The 27,183-nt window shown below is 48.0% G+C and overlaps 11 protein-coding genes across 11 annotated transcripts; 6 read left to right on the top strand and 5 right to left on the bottom strand.

The window, feature by feature from the left end:
* Positions 1-426: 426 nt before the first annotated feature.
* J7337_007868 (uncharacterized protein) lies at positions 427-1,380 on the top strand (the record flags this gene model as incomplete). The annotated part of the gene is made up of 1 exon (XM_044825495.1): positions 427-1,380. One exon carries the CDS (start codon positions 427-429, stop codon positions 1,378-1,380), a length of 954 nt encoding a protein of 317 aa, XP_044678412.1.
* Positions 1,381-1,580: 200 nt separating this feature from the next.
* Positions 1,581-2,763, bottom strand: J7337_007867 (uncharacterized protein; the record flags this gene model as incomplete). Its single annotated transcript, XM_044825494.1, has 3 exons — positions 1,581-1,712; positions 1,770-2,169; positions 2,234-2,763. 3 exons carry the CDS (start codon positions 2,761-2,763, stop codon positions 1,581-1,583), a joined length of 1,062 nt encoding a protein of 353 aa, XP_044678411.1.
* Positions 2,764-3,305: 542 nt separating this feature from the next.
* J7337_007866 (uncharacterized protein) lies at positions 3,306-4,756 on the top strand (the record flags this gene model as incomplete). The annotated part of the gene is made up of 3 exons (XM_044825493.1): positions 3,306-3,889; positions 3,963-4,173; positions 4,229-4,756. The coding sequence occupies 3 exons, from the start codon at positions 3,306-3,308 to the stop codon at positions 4,754-4,756; spliced, it is 1,323 nt and encodes a 440-aa protein (XP_044678410.1).
* A 677-nt stretch (positions 4,757-5,433) lies between these two features.
* On the bottom strand, positions 5,434-7,172 carry J7337_007865 (uncharacterized protein; the record flags this gene model as incomplete). Its single annotated transcript, XM_044825492.1, has 5 exons — positions 5,434-5,596; positions 5,648-5,814; positions 5,872-6,183; positions 6,239-6,931; positions 7,044-7,172. The coding sequence occupies 5 exons, from the start codon at positions 7,170-7,172 to the stop codon at positions 5,434-5,436; spliced, it is 1,464 nt and encodes a 487-aa protein (XP_044678409.1).
* Positions 7,173-9,516: 2,344 nt separating this feature from the next.
* On the bottom strand, positions 9,517-12,537 carry J7337_007864 (uncharacterized protein; the record flags this gene model as incomplete). The annotated part of the gene is made up of 4 exons (XM_044825491.1): positions 9,517-9,642; positions 9,700-9,988; positions 10,729-11,716; positions 11,772-12,537. The coding sequence occupies 4 exons, from the start codon at positions 12,535-12,537 to the stop codon at positions 9,517-9,519; spliced, it is 2,169 nt and encodes a 722-aa protein (XP_044678408.1).
* A 558-nt stretch (positions 12,538-13,095) lies between these two features.
* Positions 13,096-14,730, top strand: J7337_007863 (uncharacterized protein; the record flags this gene model as incomplete). Its single annotated transcript, XM_044825490.1, has 1 exon — positions 13,096-14,730. One exon carries the CDS (start codon positions 13,096-13,098, stop codon positions 14,728-14,730), a length of 1,635 nt encoding a protein of 544 aa, XP_044678407.1.
* A 682-nt stretch (positions 14,731-15,412) lies between these two features.
* Positions 15,413-17,213, bottom strand: J7337_007862 (uncharacterized protein; the record flags this gene model as incomplete). Its single annotated transcript, XM_044825489.1, has 5 exons — positions 15,413-15,753; positions 15,810-16,402; positions 16,452-16,713; positions 16,762-16,956; positions 17,006-17,213. The coding sequence occupies 5 exons, from the start codon at positions 17,211-17,213 to the stop codon at positions 15,413-15,415; spliced, it is 1,599 nt and encodes a 532-aa protein (XP_044678406.1).
* A 1,690-nt stretch (positions 17,214-18,903) lies between these two features.
* On the top strand, positions 18,904-20,298 carry J7337_007861 (uncharacterized protein; the record flags this gene model as incomplete). The annotated part of the gene is made up of 1 exon (XM_044825488.1): positions 18,904-20,298. The coding sequence occupies one exon, from the start codon at positions 18,904-18,906 to the stop codon at positions 20,296-20,298; it is 1,395 nt and encodes a 464-aa protein (XP_044678405.1).
* Positions 20,299-21,145: 847 nt separating this feature from the next.
* Positions 21,146-22,723, top strand: J7337_007860 (uncharacterized protein; the record flags this gene model as incomplete). Its single annotated transcript, XM_044825487.1, has 7 exons — positions 21,146-21,287; positions 21,343-21,369; positions 21,459-21,527; positions 21,620-21,964; positions 22,019-22,156; positions 22,210-22,545; positions 22,599-22,723. 7 exons carry the CDS (start codon positions 21,146-21,148, stop codon positions 22,721-22,723), a joined length of 1,182 nt encoding a protein of 393 aa, XP_044678404.1.
* A 236-nt stretch (positions 22,724-22,959) lies between these two features.
* J7337_007859 (uncharacterized protein) lies at positions 22,960-24,321 on the bottom strand (the record flags this gene model as incomplete). The annotated part of the gene is made up of 2 exons (XM_044825486.1): positions 22,960-22,983; positions 23,008-24,321. The coding sequence occupies 2 exons, from the start codon at positions 24,319-24,321 to the stop codon at positions 22,960-22,962; spliced, it is 1,338 nt and encodes a 445-aa protein (XP_044678403.1).
* A 678-nt stretch (positions 24,322-24,999) lies between these two features.
* Positions 25,000-27,142, top strand: J7337_007858 (uncharacterized protein; the record flags this gene model as incomplete). The annotated part of the gene is made up of 3 exons (XM_044825485.1): positions 25,000-25,075; positions 25,134-26,118; positions 26,173-27,142. 3 exons carry the CDS (start codon positions 25,000-25,002, stop codon positions 27,140-27,142), a joined length of 2,031 nt encoding a protein of 676 aa, XP_044678402.1.
* Positions 27,143-27,183: the final 41 nt, after the last annotated feature.

Genomic DNA, 27,183 nt, shown 5'->3' with positions numbered 1-27,183 from the left:
GTAAGGTAAAGGCTTTAACAATTAAATGTCACAAGAAAGATTAGAGAGTGACCTTGAGGCTTCAGAAGAAAGAGCTCGACTGTTATCTTCCATTCAGTTTTTGAAACTCACTGTCATCCCTTGTCGAAATCTGGACCAGTTGCAGCGTAATTTCATGTGTTTGTCTCCGTCCGAGGGTACTCTGACCCATCATCTTGTGAGGGTGCCCGAGGCTATCAACACCCATGCCGCACGACTAGCGAGGATTTGTAACCAGCTGTGATGCCTGCCTAGGAGGACCCGCTGAGCTCATCAATGTGGCTCAGACCCAGCATTTGGCAGAAACTTGTATCTGCTCTACATAAGAATATTTTGGTTGATTTGATCTGCCGTCAGCGAGAAGCTCAGAGACAGCCAAAGCATAATTCAAAAAACACCTCATTCGTCATGTCTCGTCTTCATTATGACCCCGAGTTCTATGAACTAGGTGCTTCCAAGATCGAAGCGCAGAAACATGTCTTCCCGGTTGGTGACGTGGAAAGTAGAAGGAAACAAATTGAGGATTTCATCCGGGGCCCAGGTGGTCAACAGCAACTGCCCGACAACGTTGAAATGCTGCTCCATGATGCTGAAGCCTCGGACGGGTTCAAAGTGAAAATTCTGCACTTCCGACAAAAAGACAGTCTTGGTAAACAGCACAGACCTGGCATCGTGCATGTTCATGGAGGGGGATACACGGGCTCCAGTGCGAGTGACTATTCCTCAACACTGGCAGCCTATGTCTCTGCCACGGGAGTCCCCATGCTTTCAGTTGACTACCGACTCGCTCCCGAACACCCGTTTCCCGTACCGCTGGAGGACTGCTGGTCTGCTTTACTACACGTCCAAACAAATGCTGCTTCACTCGGCCTTGACCCGAATCGTATCGCTATCATGGGTGAAAGCGCAGGTGGGGGCCTCGCTGCAGCCATCGCCATCCTCGCCAGGGACAGAGAGTTATCTCCTCCCCTAGCCAAGCAGATTCTTATCTATCCTATGCTTGATGACCGTACCGACAAGGACCTCACTGGCGGCCTCGCGATCTTTGGGCACCAAGATGTCTTGACGGGCTGGATGTCATACTTGGGAGATATTTACAAAGCCGATAAAGTGCCGCCAATCGCTGCACCAGCGCGTCTTGAGGTTTTCGAGGGTCTTGCTCCTCTGTACCTGGATTGCGGTGGGCTCGACATGTTTCTCCGAGAAGATGTTGCTTATGCTCAACGGTTCATCGAGGCCGGTATTACTACTGAGCTTCACATTTATCAGGGTGTTCCGCACGCTTTTCAGCGGTTTGCACCTACTTCTGCTGTGGTAAAGAGGGCTTTCGCCAACCGTGTTGCGGCATGCACAAGCTTTTGAGGTATGGAATTATATTTAGGAGGAACATGGGCAAGCGAGGAGACAATGAAGCCCCTGATAGCCACACTAGAAATCTCGACTTTCATGTAAAAGTCCATGCGTAATAATCACTACATCCAATGTGTGCACCTATCCAGCTTAATGCCCCAGTATTCGTTTTGTCTGCATTATCTACAAAATGATCTCTAAGAGAGGCTCCTTCAGAGCGTATCCTCCACATTGTAGACGAGCTTCTCACCCTGTACCTTTCCGGCCTCTAGTTCTACCAAGCCGTCTATCACGCCTCTTAAACCGCCCTCTCCAACGCGGCCCGGATGTGGTTGAATTCGACCCTAGGTAGCAGACCTCGTCAGTATGAGCCATTTCTCAAACAATGGAGCACAACGAACCTGCGCTATCAACTGTTCAGTAAGACCATAAAACGACTTTCCGAACTCATAGTCCTCCTTGCTAGCTGGCATGTGCTGTCCTCCGAAATCGAAAGTCCGGCCAAAAGTTGTATGAAACACCGTCGCGATCGAGGTCACGTCTGCGCGTGGACTTTTAGTCGGCAGAAGACTGCCATATACAGGGTTTTCTGATGAGGAACTGGTAAGAGCTTCAGCACAGATGCGCGCCGAGTCTGGTATGCTGATAGTATCCCATGCGAGCCGCAGCTTGTTCTTTGTATATTCTCTGATCTTGCGACCTGCATCGGGATCTTTATAGTCGACGACGAAATGTGCGCCTAGGCTCTTGGTGTAGTCGAAGTGATCTGGCGTGCATACGGTGACGACAGTGTATCCAGCTCTATCATGTTGAAATTGGTCATTAAAGCTCTAATGTGAAGTATTGGCACGGATTGAAGACTCACTCTTTTGCGAATTGTATCCCCAATGCTCCAGTCGCAGAACCGCCCCCATAGATCAAAACAGGCTCATCATGCCTGACTACATCTGATTCTGTTACACTAGGTAGCCTCAGCTTGAGACTTTTCTGAAACAGGCCTTGCCCGACAGTTCCTGTTCCCAGACCCAAAGTCGCAGCTTGTTGAAAACTTAGTGAGTCGGGCATTCTCATCTGGAGATCTCCAATGACAGAGATAACCTCGGCAAAGGCTCCGTCATCAGGATTGACAAGATTTGCTCCATGAGCGACGCCAAAGATCCTATCACCGGGCTTCCATTTCTTGGTGACGGCTGATCCGACTGACTCGACGATACCAGCGTAATCACAGCCCACGATACAACCGTCTTTTGCTCTACGGCCCCGAATGTGTCTCCAGTCTGTGGGATTTAGAGCGACGGATACTGGTCGGATGAGAAGCATGTCATCTGATTGTTTTGGGATTGTCCGGGCACGGTCGAGTCGGGCTTGATCACCCTCAATGACTACAGCTTGCATGGTGGTCTTGCTGCTGATGCCAAGTCGTGCTCTTAATGGAGCAGCAGAACTAAAGGATCGTACAGCCTTTATGCTACTAGATGCCATCTCGATGCTGTTTCCGACGCCTTGATCAGCAATTATCTGCTGTATAATAGATATTAAATGCTTCTCCGGGTTGTAATGTGGCGGGGGTTTTAGTAGCGTAGTGATTCGGACAATTAGAGAAGAAAAGGGTATATTGGAAAGATGGCAATGAACTGACGGTACTTAACCCGAGTGAAACCGTGACATTATCTTCTTTTAGTTGTGCCTACCAAGATTGATTGTCTACTTACATCCTCGTTCTTGGACGTTGGGTGCCGGGCCTCGGTAACTAAGGCCATGGCCCTTACCGGTTCAATCTGATATCACGCACCCCGATACCCTTCATCTACTGTGATAATTACCATTGTGTTTCTATTTTCTGACGTACGGAAGCTTCTAAGTCGGCTTCGAATACTTCTGGTATCAGTAGTTCGGTGTCTGATCCTTTCTTTTCATTCAAGGCCAATTACGCCGCCATGAGCTCCGTGCCATCAACAGTACCATTCTCTGAACCTCCGTGGCTTGCAGGTCTTCCATCACCTTACTACAACGAATCCCACAGGAAATGGCAGAAAGCATGCCGCGACTTCATCTCAGAGTACTTGGCACCGCATGCGCTACAATGGGAGACTGAGGGAAGCGTCCCTGATCACGTCTTTAAAACCTTCTCCAAACACAACATGCTCATCCCAAATTTGCCTGCTCCACTGCCAATCGATATGCTAAAGAGGCTTGGTATCACTGAACTTGCAGGAGGTCTCAAAATCGAACAGTTCGATTACATGCACTTTTCCATCTACATCACTGAAATGCGCAGAATTGGTATTGGCGGTCCAGCCTCTTCCTTGTCAACTGGTATGGCCTACGGTATGCCCCCAATTATTACATATGGTAGCGCCGAGTTGCAGGAGAGATTGCTTCCGGACTTGATAAGGGGGAACAAGAGGATCTGCATTGCTATCACTGAGCCTGACGCTGGTAGCGACGTGGCCAACATTACTACCACAGCTGAGAAGAGTCCCTGCGGCAAGTTCTACATTGTGAATGGAGAGAAGAAGTGGTTAGCTCTTCCGATCCTTATTGACTTATGCTTGCTTCAAAAGCGTATCTAACGTATCGGTTGCCCAATCTAGGATCACCAACGGTATCTGGTCGCATTATGCTACTATGGCCGTTCGTACAGGAGGCTCCGGTCCTTCAGGTTTGTCGCTTCTTGTGGTTCCACTGCTGGACTATCCAGGCGTCACCATGCGCCGAATGAAGACAAGCGGTGGAACAACAAGTGGCACAACCTTTATTGACCTGGAGGATGTTAAAGTCCCAGTGGAGAATTTAATCGGTCTAGTGCGTCTACATCAAGTTTTAATGGCCTACCATCACTAATAGATTCGCGGTTTAGGAAGGCCGAGGCATGAAGATGATTACACGGAACTTCAACCACGAAAGACTTGCAATCTCAATTGGTGTTGTCTCCTCAGCTAGAGCAGCCCTCTCGGCAGCGTTCGCATATGTTCTCAAACGCGAGGCCTTTGGAAAGCCACTAATGGACCAGCCAGTGGTTCGCAACCGCCTAGCGAGGGCAGGCGCAGAGCTTGAATCAATCTCAGCTTGGGTGGAGCAGCTCGTCTATCAGCTGTCCAACCTTGAGGGCTCAGATATGAGTCAGGCCCTAGGAGGTCTACTGGCATTAGCCAAAGCTAAAGCTGGCCTCGTCATTGATGAATGTGCTCGCTGCGCTATTCTACTCTTCGGTGGCAATGGATACACCCGCACGGGACAGGGGGAGCTGGTGGAAAAGATCTATAGAGAGGTGCCGGCTGCGAGGATTCCCGGGGGCACTGAGGATGTCATGTTTGATTTGGCCATTCGCCAACTTGTCAAGGTATATGGGTCGAAGACGAAGGGAATAAACGCGCTCAAGTTGTGATAGAGATCAAGAGGGCAAGAAGGATACATCAGACCATATAGTATCCTACCCACCAAGCCAGCTATTGAGTCTGGTTTGAATTACACCACAAGCTTGTATCGCTCTTATCCCACAGTTATAGTATACTATTGTTTACATGCATAATCAATTTGTAACGGAAATAGTTAATAATATCACTTATATATGATCATAATGCCATAGAGTATTTATTTTGACACTAAAGTCATAGTCCGCGTGCACTCCTCATTGTTGCTAGATTCTTGGACAATTCCAATACAACGAAAGTTATCGTAGTAGAAGACGACCTTTCACACGCGATTGAGGGCTTCAATCAAGGCACGCCCCTCACATTTCAAGGGGGGGTAGGTAGGCTTGATCTCAAAGTTACATGTTTATTCATTTCATCGCGGGATAGTAAACTGACTTCGCACCCTTGAGGTAAGCCGCGGCGTGCAACCATCAGGCGTCGGTTATGTCAGTTTCACAGATCAGCTAATGAAAGGACCATGCAAATTGACTATACTATTCAAATACAACCTCGGGCCTATCTAAGATCGACAGACTCTGACAATCTCACCCAACCACTAACAACTTATCTACAGACTTGATAGCCTCGGCCTCTTCTGATACTACTTCCAACCACAATCTCAAGGTCGACAGTTGGCCCACCTATCTACCTAGAGATCAGATCGCGGAGTAAGGCGGACCCACAGATCTGGCTTTTCCCACAGCAGGAAGGCAGTATTCTTTTCAAGCCATCCCTCGCTCCGGGGATCAATATCGATGTCAAATTTCCATATCAGTTTAGCCAGAATCAAACGCATCTCGGCGTAGGCCAGACTAAAGTAGATTAACACTATGAAGTAAAGATGTCCGGGTAGAGGGACTCACTTTTTACCAATGCAGTTGCGAGGTCCAACTGAAAAGGGCTGCACAGCAACTCTCTTATCATCTTCATACTTGGGATCCCCAAGCCACCTCTCGGGTACAAAGGACTCAGCATCTTTGAAGAACTTGGGGTTGTGAAACATAGGCCATGGCCAAATAGAAACTATAGTCTAATCCGTGTGTGAACAACTGTAGATTGCACATGAAACCGGGAGTAATTTACTTACATTGGCTGGGACATAGTGGTTGCCAATCATGGCCGCTTCGCTTGTCTTGCGGGGAATCGCGGCTGGCACTGCTGGATAGATACGGAGCCCCTCGTGCAAGACTGCAAACATGTACTCGAGCCTCTGCACGCTGAGAAGATCAATTTCCTCCTCGGTCTGGAAGCGTTCCTTTAGTTCTGCATATAGTTTCGTCAGGATCGGTCTGTGCGTCGCCAATAGGTATATAGTGCCGGCCAGGGTTGTCGCAGTTGTCTCCGAGCCGCCAATGATCAGGTTGTGGGCATTGGCAAGGAGCTCTGCATGATTGACTTGCTATATACGGCTGTCAGTTTGACTATTAGTGTTCCTTGGAAAGACGTTAACGTACACCTTTCTCGTAAGCTCTTATCATGGACTCCATAAAGTCCGGCCGAGGATTCTCATACGCCATACGCTTTCCAACCTGTGCCTTGGTAAAGTCACTGTGAGCTTTTATGTCTTGCGCGACATGTTTGGGTGTCATAAGCTTGATGATAGTGTCGGCAAAGGGATATCGAATCAGAGCAGTAGAAACAGCGAAACCATCGATGTGTTTGTAGAGAAGTTTCACCCACGGGTGGTACTGCGCCTTTTCCAGACAACCGAAGGACTCGCCAAAGATGAGATCTCCCGCCATGTCAAAAGTAGCCCAGTTGAGCCACTGTGTCATCTCGACAGGTTGACCTCCCGACGAAGCTTCCCTCATTTTCTTCATCATTGTGTTCACATAACGTTGGAAGACTGGTTGTTGCTCCATCATTGCCTGCGCGGAAAACCCATGCGACAGAATCTTTCGGAGTCTGCTGTGCCTCTCACGATCCGATCCCACCAGGGTGTAAATGTCGTTGCCTCTCCAAAAGTCAGGATCCTTGCCATTTTCGGCCTGTCCACGCTTGCGATGGCCCATAACGTCTTCCCAAGCTTCGGGATAGCCGAAACTAAGTTCGTTCGGTGCAACTCGAACGATGTCGCCATAGATTTGGTGCAGGTCGTATATCTTCTTGTGTCCAGCGCCGGAGGTCCAGGCCAAGGAGAAGGGTATCTGTGTCATGGACCATAGTATAGGTCCCGGAAATTTGCGAAGGGGATGGAAGAAGACATTGTATATTATCTTCCCGACGAGATACAGTAGCAGCTAGCGGTCACCGACTCACGTTAGCTGGGACATCTGTGCAAAGCGGTATGTGGATGTTTGAGAACGTCTTACTCACACTAGCAAACAGAATGGATATGAAAAAGCTTGCGCTTCTAAACTCGACAAGAGGCGCGAGCAAGCGAGACATGGCTTTAGGGATATGTAAAGCAATAAGATATTGCATGGGTTAGGGAGAGAGATCTTGATGTATCAGCTTATGTGCTGAAACTGAATCTTATTTAAACATAGTATCTATCAAGTCAATACCATGACTTGGGTCAAGCAATAATGATTGTTTAGCGCAGGTAATAATGACATATTTAACAAAGCCGAGGAGTCATGGATCAAGACACCTCGGCAGTTGGTTACGTGCAAGCACACCTATCTGCGACTAAGATATAAACTATTTAGCTTTTAATCAGCTGCTTATATAAATATAGTAGATTAGATATTAGTTAAGCTTAATATAATATAGAAGCAAGGTATATATTAAAAAATATATTTAAATATATAGAGAATTGTATTCTTTAATTTAGTTATATAATTAAGATAAAAATGTCAATTACAGAAATAGGCTCTTTACTTACCCCATACCCATGAGTAGGACTTCGGATTCAGCCCCGCAATTAGTCAGCCATCTTACATGAAACCCCACTTGACTGGACCTCGCTCTCTTATTCAGCCTTAGCACTTTCTATCATACCTATATGCCTTGTCTATTAAACCACGCTATATATGAATATGAAACACGAAATTATATAACCGAGCTCATGTGTATTCGAGGTCATGTCGGAGTTCTTGTGCTTGCATCCCGACCGCGAGCGAGGCTGTCAGCATCGACAAGTAACTCAACATGATGCAATCAGGCTCGAGAAAACCCGCGAAAACACCAGTCAAGAGCGAGAGAACACACTTGAAACTGATGGGAACATAAATCTCAACATTTCTGATGTGCAGGTGAAGGGTGTTGCGACAATTAGACCTGGAATTATTCTTACAGCTCAACATACGTGGCTGACCAGCATTTGCGCCAATTCTTTGTCTCGAGTTTCCCCCAATCTCCTCGATCCGTTTGACACTCTGTGCGAGAGTCCTGAGCGACTGCAACAGCTAGTGAGACACCGTAGGACCCAGGATCCTCCTAAGTCTCACGCTGAATATAACCGCTAATCTGTATCCAAAGCATTAGCCAAGACAGCCGGGGAACCGCTGTTTCGAATTGACCGACAAGCACATTGTGTTGTGCTCCAAGGCTTGTGCAATGGAGATGGTCTGGCGCCCTTGCTGATTCATAAGTCTTTGTTCCATGCGCTATCTCTCCTTCTAGCTTTAGCAGCCAATAACTTCCAGCCTAACTACGAAACGATGCACCACCGCAGTCAGGTTCTGAATTCTCTCAATCGAGATTTGTCCCATTTTGGCGGTGACTCAACAATACTACATACCATAACAGCCATTCTCATGGTTATCAGCTACGAGTACCGAGTTCGCGATACATATCCTGGTAATGCCTGTGCTTCTACACATATGCGTGGACTCCAAGCGATCATATCCCAATCTGATATCTTGGCCAGGCAATATGGTGTCTCGCTTGTCACCCAAGTTCAGCGAGCTCTGTTCTGGCAGGACATCATTTGCTCCCTTGCAACTGGTGCACCCCGACTGTTGAAGTTCGACAATCGCGGGATATTTGCGTGCCTACGGGAGGATGAGACGTATCGCAGCTATTTTACTTTGCCTCAAGGATTTAACCCGCATAGCCATGTGTGGCCAGCGGAGGTATCTGCTGTATTCGAGGATCTTAACGCGCTATGTTGCATCGTGGACATGATGCGCCAAGGGACAGGAGCGTCAACCAACCTTGTTGATAATGCTCACGAGGATACTATAGCTAATCCAGTATCCTTGATGGAGGACTTCGATGATGAGGGTTACCCGTTATGCAACAGCCAAGCTGAGTTGCAGATCCGACTCGTGGATCTTCTTAGTGGAACAAGAAGAGATGGTTCTCAGAGCGAAGAAGCCCTGATTTACAGAGCGTGCCTATTTGCGGCTTATCTCTGTACATATCGACTCTCTGAAGGTGTCTGGGGAGGGTACTTTGCGCCCGAGAAATGTGTCACCGAGATCCTTGATTGTATGACAGACTTCACAAGACAAATGTCGCCGTGGAAACTTGCGCCAGACATCACATTGTGGTTGCTGTATGTGGCCGGAGGCCTCACGAAGAGTCAATTCCATAAAGAACAAGCGGCAGCGTTGGTGCAACGTTATTGGTGCTTCTACTCGGCTGGCTACGACCGGGACTGGGAGCTAGCGGAGATGGGGTTGAAGAAGTTTATCTGGTGTGAACACGTCATGGAACAAAAGATGTATGATTTCTGGCAAGAATGCCAGACTAGTTTCTGATAAGCCTAGGATAATCATATGATGCACTCATCAGATATCACTATATAGAATAACAAGTCTAGATACTATCAATCTCCTCATGCTCAGCAATAAGGTAGATCCGGGTTGGAGCAAGAACCGGGGATAAAGCCTTGCTTAGTTGTTCCAATATCGGCCCCGTAGACCATGGCATCAGGAGCTAGAATGCGATCACTGATGTGCACAATGCCCTGTAATCGTTAGTCTTCAATGAAACTCAGCCTAGCCTGGTCTCTCCGAGCCCTTACATTCGTTACAGGGATATCGGCCTCGACAATGGTGGTCACATTGTTAAGCGCAAGATCTCCGCCCTTGATCTGAGCCGACGCATAGAGGTAAGAACCCAGTTGAAACCGAGTCTTTTCGGAAGTGAAGTTGCTTGTGTATAGACGCGAATTGGGAATGTAGTGATGTTGAAGCATCTGTCCAGACCACCAGCGTCCCTTGGCTGTACTGGCAAATGTCTTGTAGTATTCAGCGTTATTGTTGAACGCTTCGTTGGACGGCGCGATAAATGTGTATTGCCAAGTCATGTCCCTGAAATTAAACATCCTGTATCAGGCGGCATGGGAGAAATAACCGAGATATTCCACAAGATCTTAATCCACCAGCATCGAATTCATCTGACCATGAATACTTAAGGCCGGAACAAGTTTATAGTCCTATTCCATGTTACATTAACTTTTCCCAGCACCTTAATTAGTTTATTATAATAAAATCCGTTCTTATTATTAAGTTAAATTAACTTAAAGTTAATAATAACTTTATTAATTAAATATATATACTTAAGTCTATAATTAATTACTTTTATAAATAAAGTAAAGTTAGTAAAGAAATAGTAATTTAAATTAAGGAATTATTAATCATACTATCTATCTATAGCTAAGTAATTATTTTACTAAAGTATAAATCTTATATTAAGAAATAAAAATTAGTTAAACTACTTAATAGTAATAAATAGCTACAGCTAATAAATATATACTTTAATCTATCTTCTTTACTTAATCTTAAATATATATTTGCCTTGACAGATATCTAGTAATATAGCAGGTCTTGTCTTCCACATACGATTAATATCTAAAGAAGACATTCCAGGCACCCCGATTGCAAAAACACCTGTAATAAGGCATCTTTTTCTTTGATCAGGATCTTCTGTCATTCCCGGCCGCAGGTGGTGCTTCACACAAGGTATTGCTGTCCTTGGTGACATTAGATTCGTGTTAGCATCGGCATCCAGTATAAAGGCATGGCTCTCTCGTTGATGCGAAGCCTGTGACTCGGTACTCATATCCACGATACCCCCAGCACCGGCTTTAGAAATGGCCAAAGCGGTGGCCTCTTTATAGAAGAGGCCTTCCTTCTGCAACTCTAGACCAGGTGGCAATTGTGGCACTGAATAACCCTCGGCTGTTAGGGAGGGGATTGCGAAGCCTGCGTCCACCAGTGTTACGGCTTCTCCGAGAAAGCCGGCCTCGGCACTCCGCGACCACCGGACAGTATGGACGCGAATATGCCATCCCGGAAAATGTTCTGCGATCGGCACCACTGTACTCTCAATCTCCAGATCTAGTGCTTTCCAAGGTTTCCAAGTGCAAGTCAACCCCTGCACGTGGTCGTCTTTCAATGAGATGGTCTCAATTTTCGTATCGCTTAGATTCCTGCCACGAACCTGCCACGTCTGCCCGCCATCAATGCTGATGGAAAGCGTACTGTCGGGTGCAGACTGGCTCAGTGTGGTCCCCGATGGCACACTGAAGCCGAACGACGAGGAGTAGGCAAACTTTGAGTATTTTGCGTCGTTTCCCTTATGTGGCCACGCTGTCATCTGCCCAGACGACAACAAGTAATGATGCTCAGGGGTGCTGTTGATAATTTGCCGCGGGGGCCGTAATAACTGGCAGACCTCAAGCGTCCCTGGACTTTGCTGAAGGGGATGTGGTAGTTCTTGACATTGCCAGAACTCATGGCTCTCAGGAAGCATGAGAGCAATGCAACTCTTCAAACACCAGTAAACAGACTGGGGGGAGTTGTAATTCTCGGCAAGATACATGTTGGGGTAGGCGAACCCAATGTTTAGAATACCATCCGAGTTGAACATATCACCATGACGCGTCCACCAACGTAGATGGCGCAAAAGCATTCCTTTAACAGTACCGATGCCGTCCATAGGCGGCGGCAGTTCAACTCCCGCGACTGTTGCAGCGCTCCAGAACGCGGCAAAGGCAAATCGATATGTCTGACTGCGGCCAAAAGGAATTGCAGCCCCTAGTCAAGGTCATATTAGCTAGGTAGGAGGCAAACAGACCCCGATAGGACTCACCATTGACGTCAAAATATCTCCAATAGCTCAATGAAAGCTCCTTTGCCTGCTGTCTGTATTTCTGGACACGGTCTTGGTCTCCCTCGGCAAACCGGACGTATAGAAGCTGCGCAAAGTGAATTGCAAAGCTACTAGAGTAGTAGTCAGCCTGCTTTCTGTCTTCCGTCCAAAGTCCGTCGCTTGACCATCCGTCGCCCATGTAAAAGCTATCCAGCAGAGCAAAATCCATTTTCATCACGTCGTCTACCTCGTTTCTTGGAACTCCCAGAACTTGTGTCAGCGTCATGTTGACGAAGAGGCGGAACCAGCGCCAATTATTTTGAGGCATGTCTTTGCTATTGATTTGTCTTAGCCATCTTACCAGGTCGGCCTTTGTCTTACCACTCATTCTGGAGAGAAAAGCTTCAGGCGACGTGAGTATGGCAATGCAAATCGACTCGGTCTCTACCATTCTCTGGTCAAAATCGCCAATGTCGCCCCAATACTCATCACCATCAACATCAACTCCGGCCGCTAGACCCTGGCACCACCGGTCCAAGGTCGCTGCATCTTCAAGGATCGCAGAGACTCCCAGCAGAGGTCTACAAAACCCCTCAATTTGGGCAGCAACGTCGTCAAAACCGGCGCAAGAAGCCGGGTGAATCTTGACGCGTGCGCCGAGACGGGAGCGGTACCGCTCGATAGGCGATATGAGAGCTTTCACGGCCACGACGAGATCTGCACGTGTGCGCAAAGGGTTGTCTGAGAACCCTTTCAAACCAGTCATGTTGGTGAGGGCGAACGGAAATACTTTGCTGATCTGAGCAGCTTGCTATAGAAGGCAAGACACGAAAACTGCCCTAATTCGAGGCGGCAACGATTAACTAGACATGTGTGCGCAATTTAATCATCCACTTGGATGGATGATCAAGCGGGGCCGCTCGGAGCTCGGAGCAGTTGACGGAGCACCCAACTCCGGGTTTCACCCTGGGTGGGGGCGCTGGTACGAATCAATGGATAGCAGATCCAAATCATCCTCAGAGAACAAATTGTAGGTCTCCTGACCAAGTCCGTATCTGATGAAGAATGCGCACATTTCGGGCTTCGGCCCATCCATGGGTGATCAGGTTAACAATCCTCCGAACCGTGCGGAGTATGATGTTTTCTCCCGGCGACAACCTCGATTTACCGTGTATATGTAAATGAGGATGGCTCTCGACAAGTGGCTGATGAATTATCTCTAAGAATACGTCTAGAACAGAGCCAACTCCAGTATTCTCACCCGTCAATGATTGACTCTTCTGTCTATTTCCCCTTCAAAATGGCCAACCATCAATCCATCAAAATGACTTTTGAAATCACTCCTTGCTCTCAAGAGGGCGCGTCGGCGGGTTCGGGGATGGGAGGCCCCTCCTTTCTCCCCGAGTCGAGTGAGTCGAGCAAGTCGACAACAGTCTTGCATGACACGCCTTTATCCCCACCAGCCCAGATGACGGCCACTACATATCCCAAAACGACAATTGGCCAAGATTTGTCAGAGCTTTTCGCTGAAAACGTGGTCGCGAAGCTTTACAGAACTGCCATTGAGCCTGTAATGCATTCCAATGACAGCGGAGCACCGAGCCTTGACTTCATCCCCAACGCGTATCCAGAGGAAGTGCCTCAAGACGGCGCCGAAAAAGGTTGCTATGTGATGAGGGAACCCGAATTTTGGACTTCTGGGTTCTTTCCGGGGTCTCTCTATTGTCTGCTCGAGCGATTGGTTCGATACCCGAAAAGCGTTCGATTGTCGCCTCAATTTTCCCTTTCTGGAGGCTCCGTGGACATTGCCCAGATGCGGTCTGACTTGCAGTCACTATGTCGCTCATGGACTAAGCCACTGCACGCCATGGCCAGTAGGACAGACACACATGATCTGGGATTCATGATCATGCCGGCGCTGCAAAGAGACTGGGAGCTCACTAGTAATGCCGACAGCTTGGACACTATATTACAAGCGGCAGATAGCTTGGCTTCCAGATTTGTTCCCTCGGCCGGGGCTATTCGAAGCTGGGATGAGCGCATTCAGAAAAACATTCAGATCACATGCCAAGAAACAAACTGCATTCTCATCATCGACAGCATGTGCAACATGGATCTTCTGTATTATGCCGCCAGTCACTCTCGCGACCACGAGCGTCTATGTACAATCGCCACTACCCACGCCACCACTCTCCTTCGAACGCACCTCCGACCAGAGCCTCAAGTAGTAGTTTCTGAAGATGCCTATCGTGGCCAGTGGTACTCCTCGTACCACGTTACCAATGTGGATCCTAAGACCGGTCTCATCAAGCAGCATTTCACAGCACAGGGCTATTCAGATCCATCAACCTGGGCTCGTGGCCAGGCATGGGGAATACTTGGCTACGCACAAACGTATATGTGGACAAAGGACAGAAAGTTCCTCCAGGCCTCATGTGGTCTGGCAGAGTATTTCCTCTACCGGCTAGAGACCAGTCCTGGCTGTGTGGAGACGAGAATCGGTGAAGGCATGGTCGACAGTTCCACGGGCCGACATCGTCGTGGACGTCATGTACCACTATGGGACTTTGATGCCCCCATAGGCGACCCAGCTAATCCGTTAAGGGACTCCTCTGCTGGGGCGATTGCTGCTGACGGAATGCTGGTCTTGTCTCAAGGTCTGGCCAGTCTAGGTTACGACCATCTCGCCACAAGATTCCGAAACGCCTCTTTGGACATTATGAGGGACCTTGTCAATTTTTCGCTGGCGCCCGAGAAGGCTGAGATTGTACGTGGTGCAAATGGTCAAATTGAGGTTAGAGATGTCTCCCCAGGTCATACCTTTGCCGGTTTATTGAAGCATGGGACGGCCAACAACAACGAGAATTCCCTCAGGGTGTACGCAAATCATGGTTTGGTTTATGGCGACTACTATTTCATGGAATATGGTAACAGATTGTTAAGTATGGGTTTAGAATAGATTTCTAGATAGCCGTAATCCTGCCTCTCGCTTGCGCGCTCCCAATTCCTACAGAATCTGCTTTTGGGTTCTGCACTTCGTACCGGCCGAAGGGTAATCTCAATACTATGGGTGCGACTCAGGATTCAGATTCGTCTATTCGTGTGTACAGTGTTATAGAGTATATTTTGGCAGGCGGTACAGATGGGCCGAAGCTACCTACAGTCACGGTTGTCACTGATGTAGAGGCCGGAGTTGGCGGCATCCGCCGTGCAGCCGAAGGCATGATGAGCTTGGAAAAGCTAGTTCTGAAGCATCCTTTGAGTAATTATTTCTTAACCTGAAAGTTAGTGAGTGGGTATGGCCATGGTAAAGAGCGGGTATGCTAATACAATATCAGACTTGATAGATATGGCTTCCAAGATCAAGGTCATCCAGACCAATGAAGGTGCAATCTCTAGCTACGATAAAATCCCCACGCCATATTTCATTTATATGCAGACAAATACACAGCCAAATTTTGTCACTTATATTGGATTTGGAGGTAGTAACTGGCCTGGATTTCCTTCTCGTGTGTGTGAGGCGCGTGATGTGAGCCATCAGCTGTGGGGACTATAACTCAAAATAACACTATTATCAAAGAGGATTTCGTTCTCGGTTACATATTGCCAGGCATATTTGTCCTCCACTCTTTCTTGCAATATCACGCAGTCTTTCCGTCCCGAGTCATTTCAACCTCTTCAACTCGCGCGTGATCCGATGCCTTCATGGCTGCATCATTTGCCGCCTCGGCCATCTCCTTGTCTTCAAAGAGGAATGCCAATTCCTCTAGCGTTCTTCCTGACGTTTCGGCAAAGAAAAAGTAGACGAATACAATCTCGAGGGCTAGAATGACACAGTAAGAAATAAAATATTTCCAACCAATATTTTCAAGCTCAATTGGGTTAATGAATGTCGTTGCGAAGCTAGCACCGCGGCTGAAAAATTGCTGCAGGGCAATACCTCGTGATCGTTCAGCGTAGGGCCAGATCTCTACCAGATAAGCTGTTGCATCATTGTCAGCCCCTAGCCGCAGCTCAAACAGGAGAATGGTTACTTACTGTACGTCAAAGCGTTATAAAAGATCTGGTACGCAGGCTTGTATGCAAATATCAAGAATAGAACTGCCACAGCCGCACCATTGTTTCGTCTTCCAGCGTTTATAGCGGCAGCCGCCCTCTCCATAGCCACAGTCCAAGCGACGTAGATGACCAGCATGCTAATGGTACACATATATGCTGCTGTCACGCGTTTCAACCGAACGCATGTCAAGACGATGACGACACCGCACACAAGGCTCCAGCACGAAAGCGCTACATTGATCTGCTGTTTGAAAATGGACGAGTTGCGCCCAATCATTTCAAGAATGTCGTTAAGATAGTACGAGATGAGCGTGTTGCCCGACCATTGCGTAAATAACCCGAGGCCGGCAGTGATCAAGGTGCGGCGCCGCATCCCGGCCGTTCTGATGAGATCCATGTGTGACTTGCTTGAGTGCTCCATCTCAAGCTGGATGATTGTCTGCATGTGAGCAAACTCTGCCTTGACAAAGTTGGAGTCGCGGTTACCCTCTGCGTGATATTTGGCGAGGATGTCATACGCCTCTTCGCTGCGGTCTTTGGCAATGAGCCAACGGGGGCTTTCTGGAATGAAGCTAGGGACTTGTTATTATAGATGCATGGGCCTGATAGATGTAGACTTACAAGATCAATGCCATCTGGACCAACGAAGGTGCCATCTGCAGCCAAGATGGAATCTTCCACGCCATATTTCCAGCAATGCTATTCGTTCCGAAGCAGATGGCGGCAGCTGTGATTTGACCAAAGTAAAAGGCGACATTGAAGAAGCAGGTGAGGTATGCACGCTCTTTGGGGTAGCTGAGCTCTCCGATAAGGGAAGATCCAGACACGATACACGCCGGGATGCCAAAACCAAGTAAGATTCGAGCGGCAATATACATGCCAGCTGACATTAGTTAGCACAGCCCTCAAATATCTCGCACTTCAGTCTCACCATTTACCGAAAACCCCTGGATAATGGATCCAATGACCATGATGGCAGACCCCCCAAAGATTGACCATCTTCGACCAAGTTTGTCGTTTATAATGCCAATGAAGGGGAGCGAGAGCATCGCGCCAAGCGAGTAGGCAGCGGCGATGATACCTTTGAGCTCACCAGGGAACTCGCCATTGGGACGATCGGCAAAATCTAGGTGTATAAGTGTCTGATACATTATCATATGGGTACTGAAACTTACAGGTTTGCCATGCTGGCACAATTTGAAGAGCATTGATCATCTGTGAATCAAAGCCAGAGGTGAGCTCGATTCCCATACATGTTGGGAAAAGCATTAAGTAAAGATAGCGAAGGTTTGGCTTGTTATACCAAGGTACGCGATCCTCGTCTGCGATTTGTTGGATCAGCGGATCAGCGGCGCCAGTTTGTGCCTTTCGGGATGTTGCCATGATATCTTAGGATCTCTGGTAATCAAGTTAGAGTTAGAGAATACACAAGATATAGTAAACAATTTAGCAGCCAGCGAAGCCCTTTTTTAAATGTGAAAAACCTTTAGAGGCAACCCCCATAGTGTAGCAAATCCCCCCGCATTAGCCTCTTGGGGTCTGGGGTAGGTATGCTCAGACGCACTAGCATTTATGAGGTGACATTCCCTTTCCCCTCAGTTTGCACTATGCTGCTCCCCAAGGTTAGTGTTCCCCCACTTCATGCCACTAGTGCCGGAGGTCGGAGTAGTCTTTGCCACATTCCCCTCTTCGGACAGATCATTACTCCGAACTCTGATCTTGACATTCGCAACTTTACATGACCTAGGGTTAAGCTCAGCGCAATTGGACAAAACCTAGACAGCGCAAGGGATCATCGATCTGTCTCGACTTACAAAAGAGCTCGTACAGTAGCCAAGACCAAGCATCGACCGGCCTTCGGAATAAGTCGTGACAGGTCTTGCGACACGGTCTGTAGCACACGCTCATCTTGCGGTCCATTCAATCTCCGTACGCGACGGTTTCCCCAGACTATGACCAGCCCCAGCCAAGTTCACGACCAGCAAGAGTGTGGGGGAGGTAACCCGGGAGCGGGGATTGCATGGTAAGGTTCTTCTTTGTTGTTGATCTCTCTCTGCTCAAGCCCTACGACCTGTAGGGTATCCTGCTCGTCTACTGACATCACCAATTCCAACAGTAATGGCTGTCGCAAGGCTAAGCTTCGCTGCTCTCGAGATCGTCCAGCATGTTCCCACTGCATCAAGATTGGTGCGTTGATACATATTTCCCCACATGTGGATTGTATCATTGACAACTGCATAAGAGCAAGAATGTGTATATGAAATCAGGAGAGCGAAACCAGGCATTAAGGCTGGCGCCATCGAGAACATCCAAAGGCGTCTAGGTGTGTATAAGCTTTGGAATCGCCCAATTTGTCCGCTAACATCTCCCTCAAGATGCCCTTGAGCAGCGTTTGAGTCAGGAACCCTTGAGCTCATCGGCTAGCACCACGCAGGACGACCGGCAGGGGATCACTGCCGACCGGGTCGAAAGTCCAGCCGAAAGTGTTCTCGCCTTACTAGCTAATGAGCTCCCCAAGCTTATTGCGTCTTCAAAACAAAATGTCCGAAGTTCCCAGGCTTCTATGCGAGGTTCCAGCAAAAGGCGTCGTTCCAATGGCACAGATATTGGCGAGGGCTCTGAACTCACTAGAAGTGATCCGCCTTTACCGTCGTTTAGAGCGCTCGAGTCCTACATTGACACCTACTTCACTCATGTCCATCCCTGGATACCCCTGCTTAACCAAGATCGGTTTCGCCAACGCATTGAAGATCCCAGCGAACTACCAAAGCTCAAGGTCATACTTCAGGCACTTGTCATGATAGCATCCAGGTATTTACCCCAGGAGCTTGGGTTGAGCGAAATATGGCCAGTGGAAAAAACACGAGAGTGGGTCATTTTAAGGTCAATGGAAAGCAATACACTGGAAGGCTTGCAGGCCTTGATTATCATAGCTTTTAACGATGTGAGCAGAAGGCCTCTCTCTGATGCAAGCGTCAACGCTAATAGCGCGTAGATTGGAAGCGGGGATGCTGACCGTTCCTGGGCCATCATAGCATCGCTAAGCCGAAAGGTCGAGTTTCTCCAGCTTACCATGGACCCCGAAGACGAAGCAGCCCAGCCTATTTGCAGACCATTCTCATACTTGGGGCCAGCCAAGGATTGGACCGACCAGGAGGAAAGGCGCCGCGTCTTTTGGAATGTCTTTCTACTCGATAGGTATTGCTCCATCACCATGGGCTGGAATACGAGCCTAACCTCTGTCGATGTTCACCAACGACTCCCATGTGATGGTATTCTGTGGCGCAAACAAGAGGCGGTTCAGACGCCTTATCTCGGCATTTGGGATAAATCAACAGGGGGCATGGGCAATATGGCAGCAAGCCGCTCTCGTCGAGACGTCGAGACGCCTGACCAGACAGACCGGCGAAATCAGATTGAGTCTGACCCAAACGAAAGCGACGTGTCGCAGATAGGAGCATTTGCTTACAGCGTCGAGGCCACCGAGTCAATGAGTAGAGTCACGACATACTTCCTACAGCATCGCTTTGACCCCAGCAACCCGGACGCAGTCAACTCTTGGCTTGCGAGGTTCAAAGAGCTTGACCTGCGTCTTGTTCAGTGGAAGATGTTCTTGCCCAAGAAGTGGAATTTTAGCGTTTTGAGACAGGCCTCACGAATGGACCCCAACCTCACTCTCGCCCACGTCATCCATAATGCATCTACAATTCTACTTCATCAAGTCATCGCATGGCCACGAGCGTCGTGGCCGTTCAGAAAACGGTTGCCTAGCGTATGGAGCGCTGATACTTGTTGCTCTGCTGGTGTCGAGATATCAACGATTGCTCGCAAGTATTTGGAAAGTACGCCGGATTCTTTGCCTATAACCAGTCCGTTTGCGTTCTGTTTATATATCGCAGCCAAGATGCTGCTCATCCACTGGAAGAGCGACCCTTCGAATGATCGCTTGGATGATTTTGAATCAATAACACAGAGCTTGCAAGAAATGTCCAGACGCTGGAATGGCGCAAGCAAAGAGCAGCCAAAGGACCTCGCTTTCAAATATGCTACTAAGCTAAAGGACATGTACAGGCGATGCCAGGAGGATCAAAGCTTTAAGATTATTGTGTCAGACTATACCCAGGAGATGGAGCATCGAACTTGGGATCATATGCCAGAAAGTGTGACCGAGAGAAGGAACGCCCAACAGTGGCCTAATGCATTAGAGCTGCAACAACCTTGGCAGTCTCAACTGACGGCAAACAGCACCACATCGTACCCTCCACGTTCGTCGCCAGTCCAATATCAAGATGCGGGTAGAAATCAGGGTGCTATGGACAGCACTGGCTCGGACATCTTGAATGATGCGACTGGAATGATTTCCAGGCAATTCATGCCAGTAGAAGAATACTTCATGGACATGGATCGTGTTATTGCCTTTGATGATGGAAGTCTCTTTATGGCGGGCATGGATAATGGAGCTTGGTAAACTACCCAGATATATATTAAATTAGATATATAATAATATGTATCTATTAAGCTGTAAAGTCTATATTAAACTTAGTCATTTAAGTATTATTAAACTATTAGTAATTATAATTAAAATGCTGTATATTATTTTATAATTAACTTCCTTTTTAATAATATTTCCTTTAAGCTTAATAATAAAATACTTGTTAAGATAATAGACTTCTCTTTTAATATATACTTAGACTGGCTTCTAGAGCCTTTAAGATAGCGGAATTACAAACTCCGTGCCGGGCAGGAGATCCAGTTCGAGTGACCTAATAACCCAACGAGTCCATTTAAACGAAACGGAACGAACTCCCCGCATCCAGACTACGGGGATTGTGGGGAAAGAAAATCTTTCATTAAAGCTAGCTAAACCTCTAGCAAGGTTCAAGGTGATGTTATCCTTGTCATTTAGGCTGTGAGTCTCCCAATCGGAGTAACATAGCCCGTACATGAGCGGCCGATGAGAGACATATAATAGCCCAAGTAACAAACATATATAGTGATAGAATTGATACAATTCCTTCAGCCTCATTAATCTTTTTGGCACAATGGTTCACGTTCTTTTGCTCGCAAGCCTTGGTTTGGGTAGTTCTGTTCTGGCAGCCCCCAATTATGCTGTTCCAGATGTCCAGCCAAAAAACGCCGTCGCGATTGACCCGGCACCCGTGGGAGCCTCGTAAGTCTCAGAGTCTGAACGTGTTTACAGGAAGATTTTAACGATGTGCGCAAGCTTCGAGTTCTTCATGTGGCCTTCCTATATGACTAATATATCCTTAACGCTTCCTTGCATAAGTCACTTTAATAAGCTGTACAATCGCAAAATGCCTATCCGAATTGGAGGAACTACCCAAGATAGAGCTACCTACGATCCTGATCTTAAAGGTTACGTTTCATATAGTGTCAATGACCCTCTGGAGGCTCCCATGAGTCTGACCTATGGGCCCAAGTTCTTTGACTTGATTAGTATGTCAACCTCTTATATCTTAGTTGACTTACGCTCATTCATAAACCAAAACAGAGAAGTTCGGAAGCGAGACTATTCTTGGTAAGCGAACTGGCTTGTGAGAAGTGAACTGTGCTGATACGTCAAAGGCTTCAACAGAGGCCTCAACAATAGGACAAATACTTTTGCAGCCGTTTTGAAAGCTAAGGAAAAGGTGGCCAAGTACCTTTGGGCAATTGAACTCGGAAACGAGCCAGACTGTAGGATCTCTCACCAACACCCACCATGTGCCAAGCAGAAGGACTTTGCTGACTGTTACTCATAGTGTATTGGAAATACTGGCAATACCCAGTAGCCGAAGCGCCCTGGAACGAGACTCAGGAGGGCAATAACGCAGCTGACTGGGCCCAAGATTTTATCAATCACTGGAAGAGCCCTCTTCCCATCTTGGCTGGCGGCGGATATGCCATCCCGTTCGAGATTGAACCCGACTGGCCTAATCTTCTCTATCTAATTGAAAGCAGCTATAACAAGACAGTCAAGGATGCTACCAAGGTGTACAATGGCCACTTGTACGCATTTTCAAATGCTACCGCCGATGACCTGGGCCCAGAAATGAAGCATCAGAGGGTTGTTCAGGACCTGAGTCTGCTGCCCATCTCCAGCGCTAAGGCCGCCGGAAGGCCATATATCCTAGGTGAGACGCGGTTTGTTACTTGTAAGACCTGCGCCTACTGACATACTCACCTAGGCGAGACAGGATTCCATGGGCTCGACTACGAGATGGATTCGACTTTTGGATCGGCCATTCAGACAACTGACAAGACTCTTCGCGCATTGACCCTCGGAATTCAGCGACTGTTCTACCACCAAGGCACCATTAACCAAGGTGAGTTCAAAGAAACACTCCTGATGCTCTGATACTTCTGACTGACCCCGAAGCCTTCTTCAACTGGTGGTGGAGTGGTCATGTCAACGCCCCATTCTATGGTGCCTACTTCGGTGCTCTCGCTGTAGCTGGGGGAGACTCCATCGTTGCCAGCGATGATGGCACTGACCCCTATGCTCAATACATCGTGTATAAGAACGGCAAATCATTCAAGGTCGTCTTGATCAATACGGACTACTACTCTGGAGGTGGCACGCGCTCTGAAACCAAGTTCACTCTTACTGGACTGAAGAGCAATTCGGTCAAGGCCCTTCGTATGACCGCACCAAGCAGTGAAACAACTGTACCTGTCACGCAAACCAAGTCATCTCCCCAACCTAGCATCGGAGGTTTGTCCCAATTATCTATCCACTATAGGAACATTTACTGACGGTTTATGCAGGTCAATCCTTCTCAAACAAGAACTGCAAGTTGAGCGGAAAGCAAAACGCTGAAAGGCTTTCAGTCAAGAAGGGCAAGTTGGAAGTGACTCTGAAGGCTTCTGAAGCACTGATTATTTATCTCTGATGAGGAACTGCAATCGCTGTATGGAGACAATATGGGGATTGATCTGATTTCTTTGTTAAGGGCTACAAGACAGCTGGTTATGTATCAAAGCGGCACCGCGATGCGATGTTATTAAAAGATAGACTAAAATACTTTGCTCTAAAGCAATAGGGTCGAAGTCTTATTGTTATCTCAAACGACTATATGGAGGAAGAACCTCTCCCGATTGTTCGTATTCACTATCGAGAGTCATCTTGTCATCTCAGAACTTCATGTTCGAACTAAAGGGTTGCTATTACACTTACGGAGTTCAACTGGTCACGATATTGAGTATTGCCAAGCCCATTGGCTACCACCTGGAGCGGTACCACGAGAGAAATTGTAGTGCCATAAGCGCCTATGGCTAGGGTGACTCGAATCCGATAGGTTCGGCTGATCAGACAGGAGTAGAATGTAGGAAGGAACAGATACTTGTCGGTGGGAAGCTCGAATAATTGTGACAGGGAAGTTTTGTACGCTCTAGGTTTTGATGAATCAAAGTTCCAATGGGAGGCGCACGAAGTTGAACGTGACGCGGAGTGGAGCTCTTCACAGTCTTTCAAAATGTGCACAGACTCTGAAGACCTCCTCTCCGGTTCCTTATCAGAGACGAGTTGGTAGTCTTTCTTCCAGTCCACCATTTCTTTCCCCCGGAGAACGAGGGCGTTTGAGGTCTCCCATGGTGCTGCTGGAGCAACTGAATTCGATGGCTTTTCATGGCGATCGGGCAAGTAACCATTTACACCAAGCCAGAAGTTTGTGGAAGTTTCGATGGTGGCCGACTTGACCCTTATCTCTGGTATTACGGTGCTGGTTGACACAGGAATGTATTCTAGATCGATAGGTATCTGGGAACCGGAAGCGTTGAGTCCATCTAAGCAGAGGAGAACAGGCTCTGGCTGAGTGGCTGACGCGCGTACGACCCCCATCTTTGTGCCAATGACACCTTTTCTAATCGTCTTGGTTTGAGACAAGCAGTAATCTGAGTTGTCGGGACTGATATGAAGAGGAGGTTGCTCAGGAAGTGCTGGAATAACCTTGACAGAGCGACTCTGATCTAGGTACTGTTCCCTCCCTTGTTTGTTGTTGCTCAGCACAAGACGTGCTCTGATCACGTAATCGATGTTTGCAGAACCACCTGCAAGGTCGTCACGATCCCAAGAACCCATGGTAGGCGGTGGCTGTAGGTGTCGCTCCCTGACTGCTCTGTTCTGGTGGTTGCATGCAGTGGATGAGAGCTGCTCGGGAATCGCGAATCGAAAAGGAACGTGGTACAACTTTCCTGGCTCAAACGACTGGTTGACAGGTAGAGCTGATGCAGATATTGGCATTTGTAGCTGCATAAAAACATGAGTCTTGAAAGGTGTGCCATACTGGAATGCGTGGCCACATGTTGAAGTGATGCCTCTTAGATCAATCTGGAGAGACTGGAAAGGGAGTTGGTTGTGGGCTGTTATTGTAACAAATCCCGAGATTGTAGAGCCGAATGTATAGACTTTAGACTCGTAATGGTCATGAATGTCGATCTCAAGGGTAGGGTCCTGCTTGGCGCGTGATGAAAGCAAGCATCGTGAAGGCATGATGACAGTAATATGGGAGTTTTCGATTTCACGACTCTTGGTTATTGGATACAAGTACTAATTAGTTGCTACGACTCAACTCCCTCCACTCTATATATAGCAGGCTAAAGACTGCTTTTGTATCTCATGTTTATAAGCAAACGGCGATATGACGCCCTTTGTGATAATATCCAGGTGCTTCTGGGCTGAAGCAGACTCTCTGATTGGCTGTTATGCCGCGGACTGAGAAGCGCTAGTTGGACCGCTCTGACATCCTGGGCTAGAGCTTGCCGTGATTGGTTCACAACCCCGAGGCTCGGGGTAACAAGTGAGTTTGATTGGCTATATTCGCCGAGACTCGGGCAAACCATTAGAAATCGGTGTCAAGATGACAAGGCGCCGCATTGCAAATCTGTATTTGTTACTTTACGCAACCTCTTTTACAATCTTTGGATACCTGTAACCAGCGTTAAACTGAGAGAGCTAAGTTGATAGCAGTCAGTATTATCCACATCAGGATGCTGCGCCACCGAAACGCCATACGTCTTTCAATCACTGATGTCAGGGACTAAGCGAAATTGGACAAGCGCTCTTATTTTTGCGCAGTACTAACGGCAGTCCGTGGTCGACTGATGGGCAACCTGACATCCTTGATGATTGACAATTTCTCTACAACAACTTCTTACAACCGTAACAGAAATGCCTTGTGATCGCCCCCGGTCGCAGAATATAGCGGCCAAGAGGTCACATTTGCCTCGTGCGGACGGACCGGCAAGTGGGTTACCCTGCACTCGGTCCCCTCATGTCGCTCAATTACTGACAGTTACTTGAAGGGCGAGCTTGCATCAACTGCCGCCAGCGAAAGATTCGCTGCGATATAGTCGATAAAGGCGTTCCATGTACGAACTGCAGCACTCATGGCCGATCGGGATGTCGCATGTGTCCTAACAAAAAGGACACGAGGCAATCGTCAAATCGACCAGTCATCCTTGCTCCTCTCCGTCCTCGGGAAGCGACAAACTCACCAGCGGCCCCATCACCTGCACTCACTGAGCCTCCCTCCACTGCAAGAGAAGATGGCGAGCAAGATCTCGGATCTCACCTCTTGAACCGCAATGACAAGACAGAGGTTGAGCTTAGCAAGGTCGAGCTCGGTCATCGGACTCGCTGTCATTTCATTGGATCCGAGCTCTCAAACTGCCATTACCTCGTGCGACAGAGCACCTCTGAGACCGGACTTGATAAGGTCTTTCACTTCGGCAACGGGCAGTTGGACTCTACTGAGAATTGGTATGAAGCACATAATATTCCAGAAGAGATCCTTATACGACCCAGCAAGGCTCTTGAAATGAGACTGATAAGAGCTTATTTTGACCTCGTCAACCGTGGGTGGCCAATTGTGGACGAGGAGCTATTCATGACCCAATACCAGGAGCAGGATCGCATGAACCCCCTCTGCTTGACGCTCCTCAACGCCATCCTACTCGTTGGAGCTCACACGCTGGCATCTCAAGACGAGAGTATGCTTCCTCTACTTCCCGCCTTTTTCCGAAGAGCCAAATATCTGGTCTTGAGTGATTCATGGCATGATAGGCTTGTTTACGTCCAGGTGCCTCTGCTGCTGACGTGGTATTCTGACGCCAACGCCTGGCACTGGATTGGAATTGCTATCAGGACGGCAATGGCCGTAGGTCTCCATCGCGACGCTAGTCACTCCACGAACCTACCGGTATACAAGCGAAAGTATGTCCGACTCTGGTGGGTTCTCTTCCAGTTTGACACAATCTCAGCAACCTCAGCTGGTCGGCCTCAAGCCATGTAAGTCCACCATTCAACTATAATTCTCCAACACGAACCCTCTAACTATGTCAGAAACCTTTGGGACTCAGATGTTGCCGACCTGAAGCCTGCTGATCTCGAAGGGATTCCTGGAGCCGAGTTCGAGTTCATCACCTATCACACCAAACTTTGCAAGATTATATCGCAGACCATAAGGGATGGATGGTCACCACGAGCTTCCATGGAAGCAAGAGCTGAGGCCATAAGGAGAGCAGATGAATCTGTTGGGAGCTTGATGCTTGAGCTTCCGTCAAGGCTGCAATTAAAGCTTTCCGACCTTGATATCTGGCAGTCTCTGTTTCACCTGACTCATCACAACTTTATCCTGCTGATACACCGACCAGCACCGAAGCCCGGCATCAGGGATCAATCTCTCGAGGCACAAGACGATGCCATCCTTTGCAGGGAATCAACAGTAGCGATTGCGTCCATTTTCGAGGTTCTACTCAGTAAAAGTATGATCTCGTCACTATGGTTATACAGCAACCATGTTCTGTTCACAGCAACTATCTACATTTTGAACCAGATCAGCACAAGCAAGCCGCTGCTAGCTGCCAAATCACGACACATACTAGACACGTTTCTTGCAGCTCTACGGGAGCTGGTAAAGTATTGGACTTATGCGAAAGGGTTGATGCAGGTTCTTGAACAGAGGGCCTCCAAGGTCAGGGAAGAGAGAGTTGAAAAGGCGTCTACGAGACTGCAACATGTTGCACCGTCTGGGCAACATCATCAACAACTCACTGATCCTCAGCTAAATCCTCAGGGTGGCCCATCCTCGTATGAGCACGTAAACGAGGACTCACCTACGTGGAGTAATCAAAACGGTCAAACAGTACAGAACACTGCCTTGGCTGATCTGATTTCGAATCCGCAGTCCGCAGCTACCGACTTCTATCCAAGCACAGGTTTTCTAGGATCTACCCAAGACCCTTTGTTAGATGATTTGTTCATGATAGACACTTCTGCGCTTGATTTATTCTTCTATGAAGATACGCAATAGGAAGTTAGAAAGAGGTATAGATGAGATGTTTGTTTTAGTGC

This window comes from Fusarium musae, chromosome 6 (genome assembly GCF_019915245.1).
Source record: "Fusarium musae strain F31 chromosome 6, whole genome shotgun sequence".
NCBI classification, from domain to species: domain Eukaryota; kingdom Fungi; phylum Ascomycota; class Sordariomycetes; order Hypocreales; family Nectriaceae; genus Fusarium; species Fusarium musae.
Note: the sequence above shows the minus strand (reverse complement) of the source record. Positions and strands in the feature narration are given on the sequence as shown.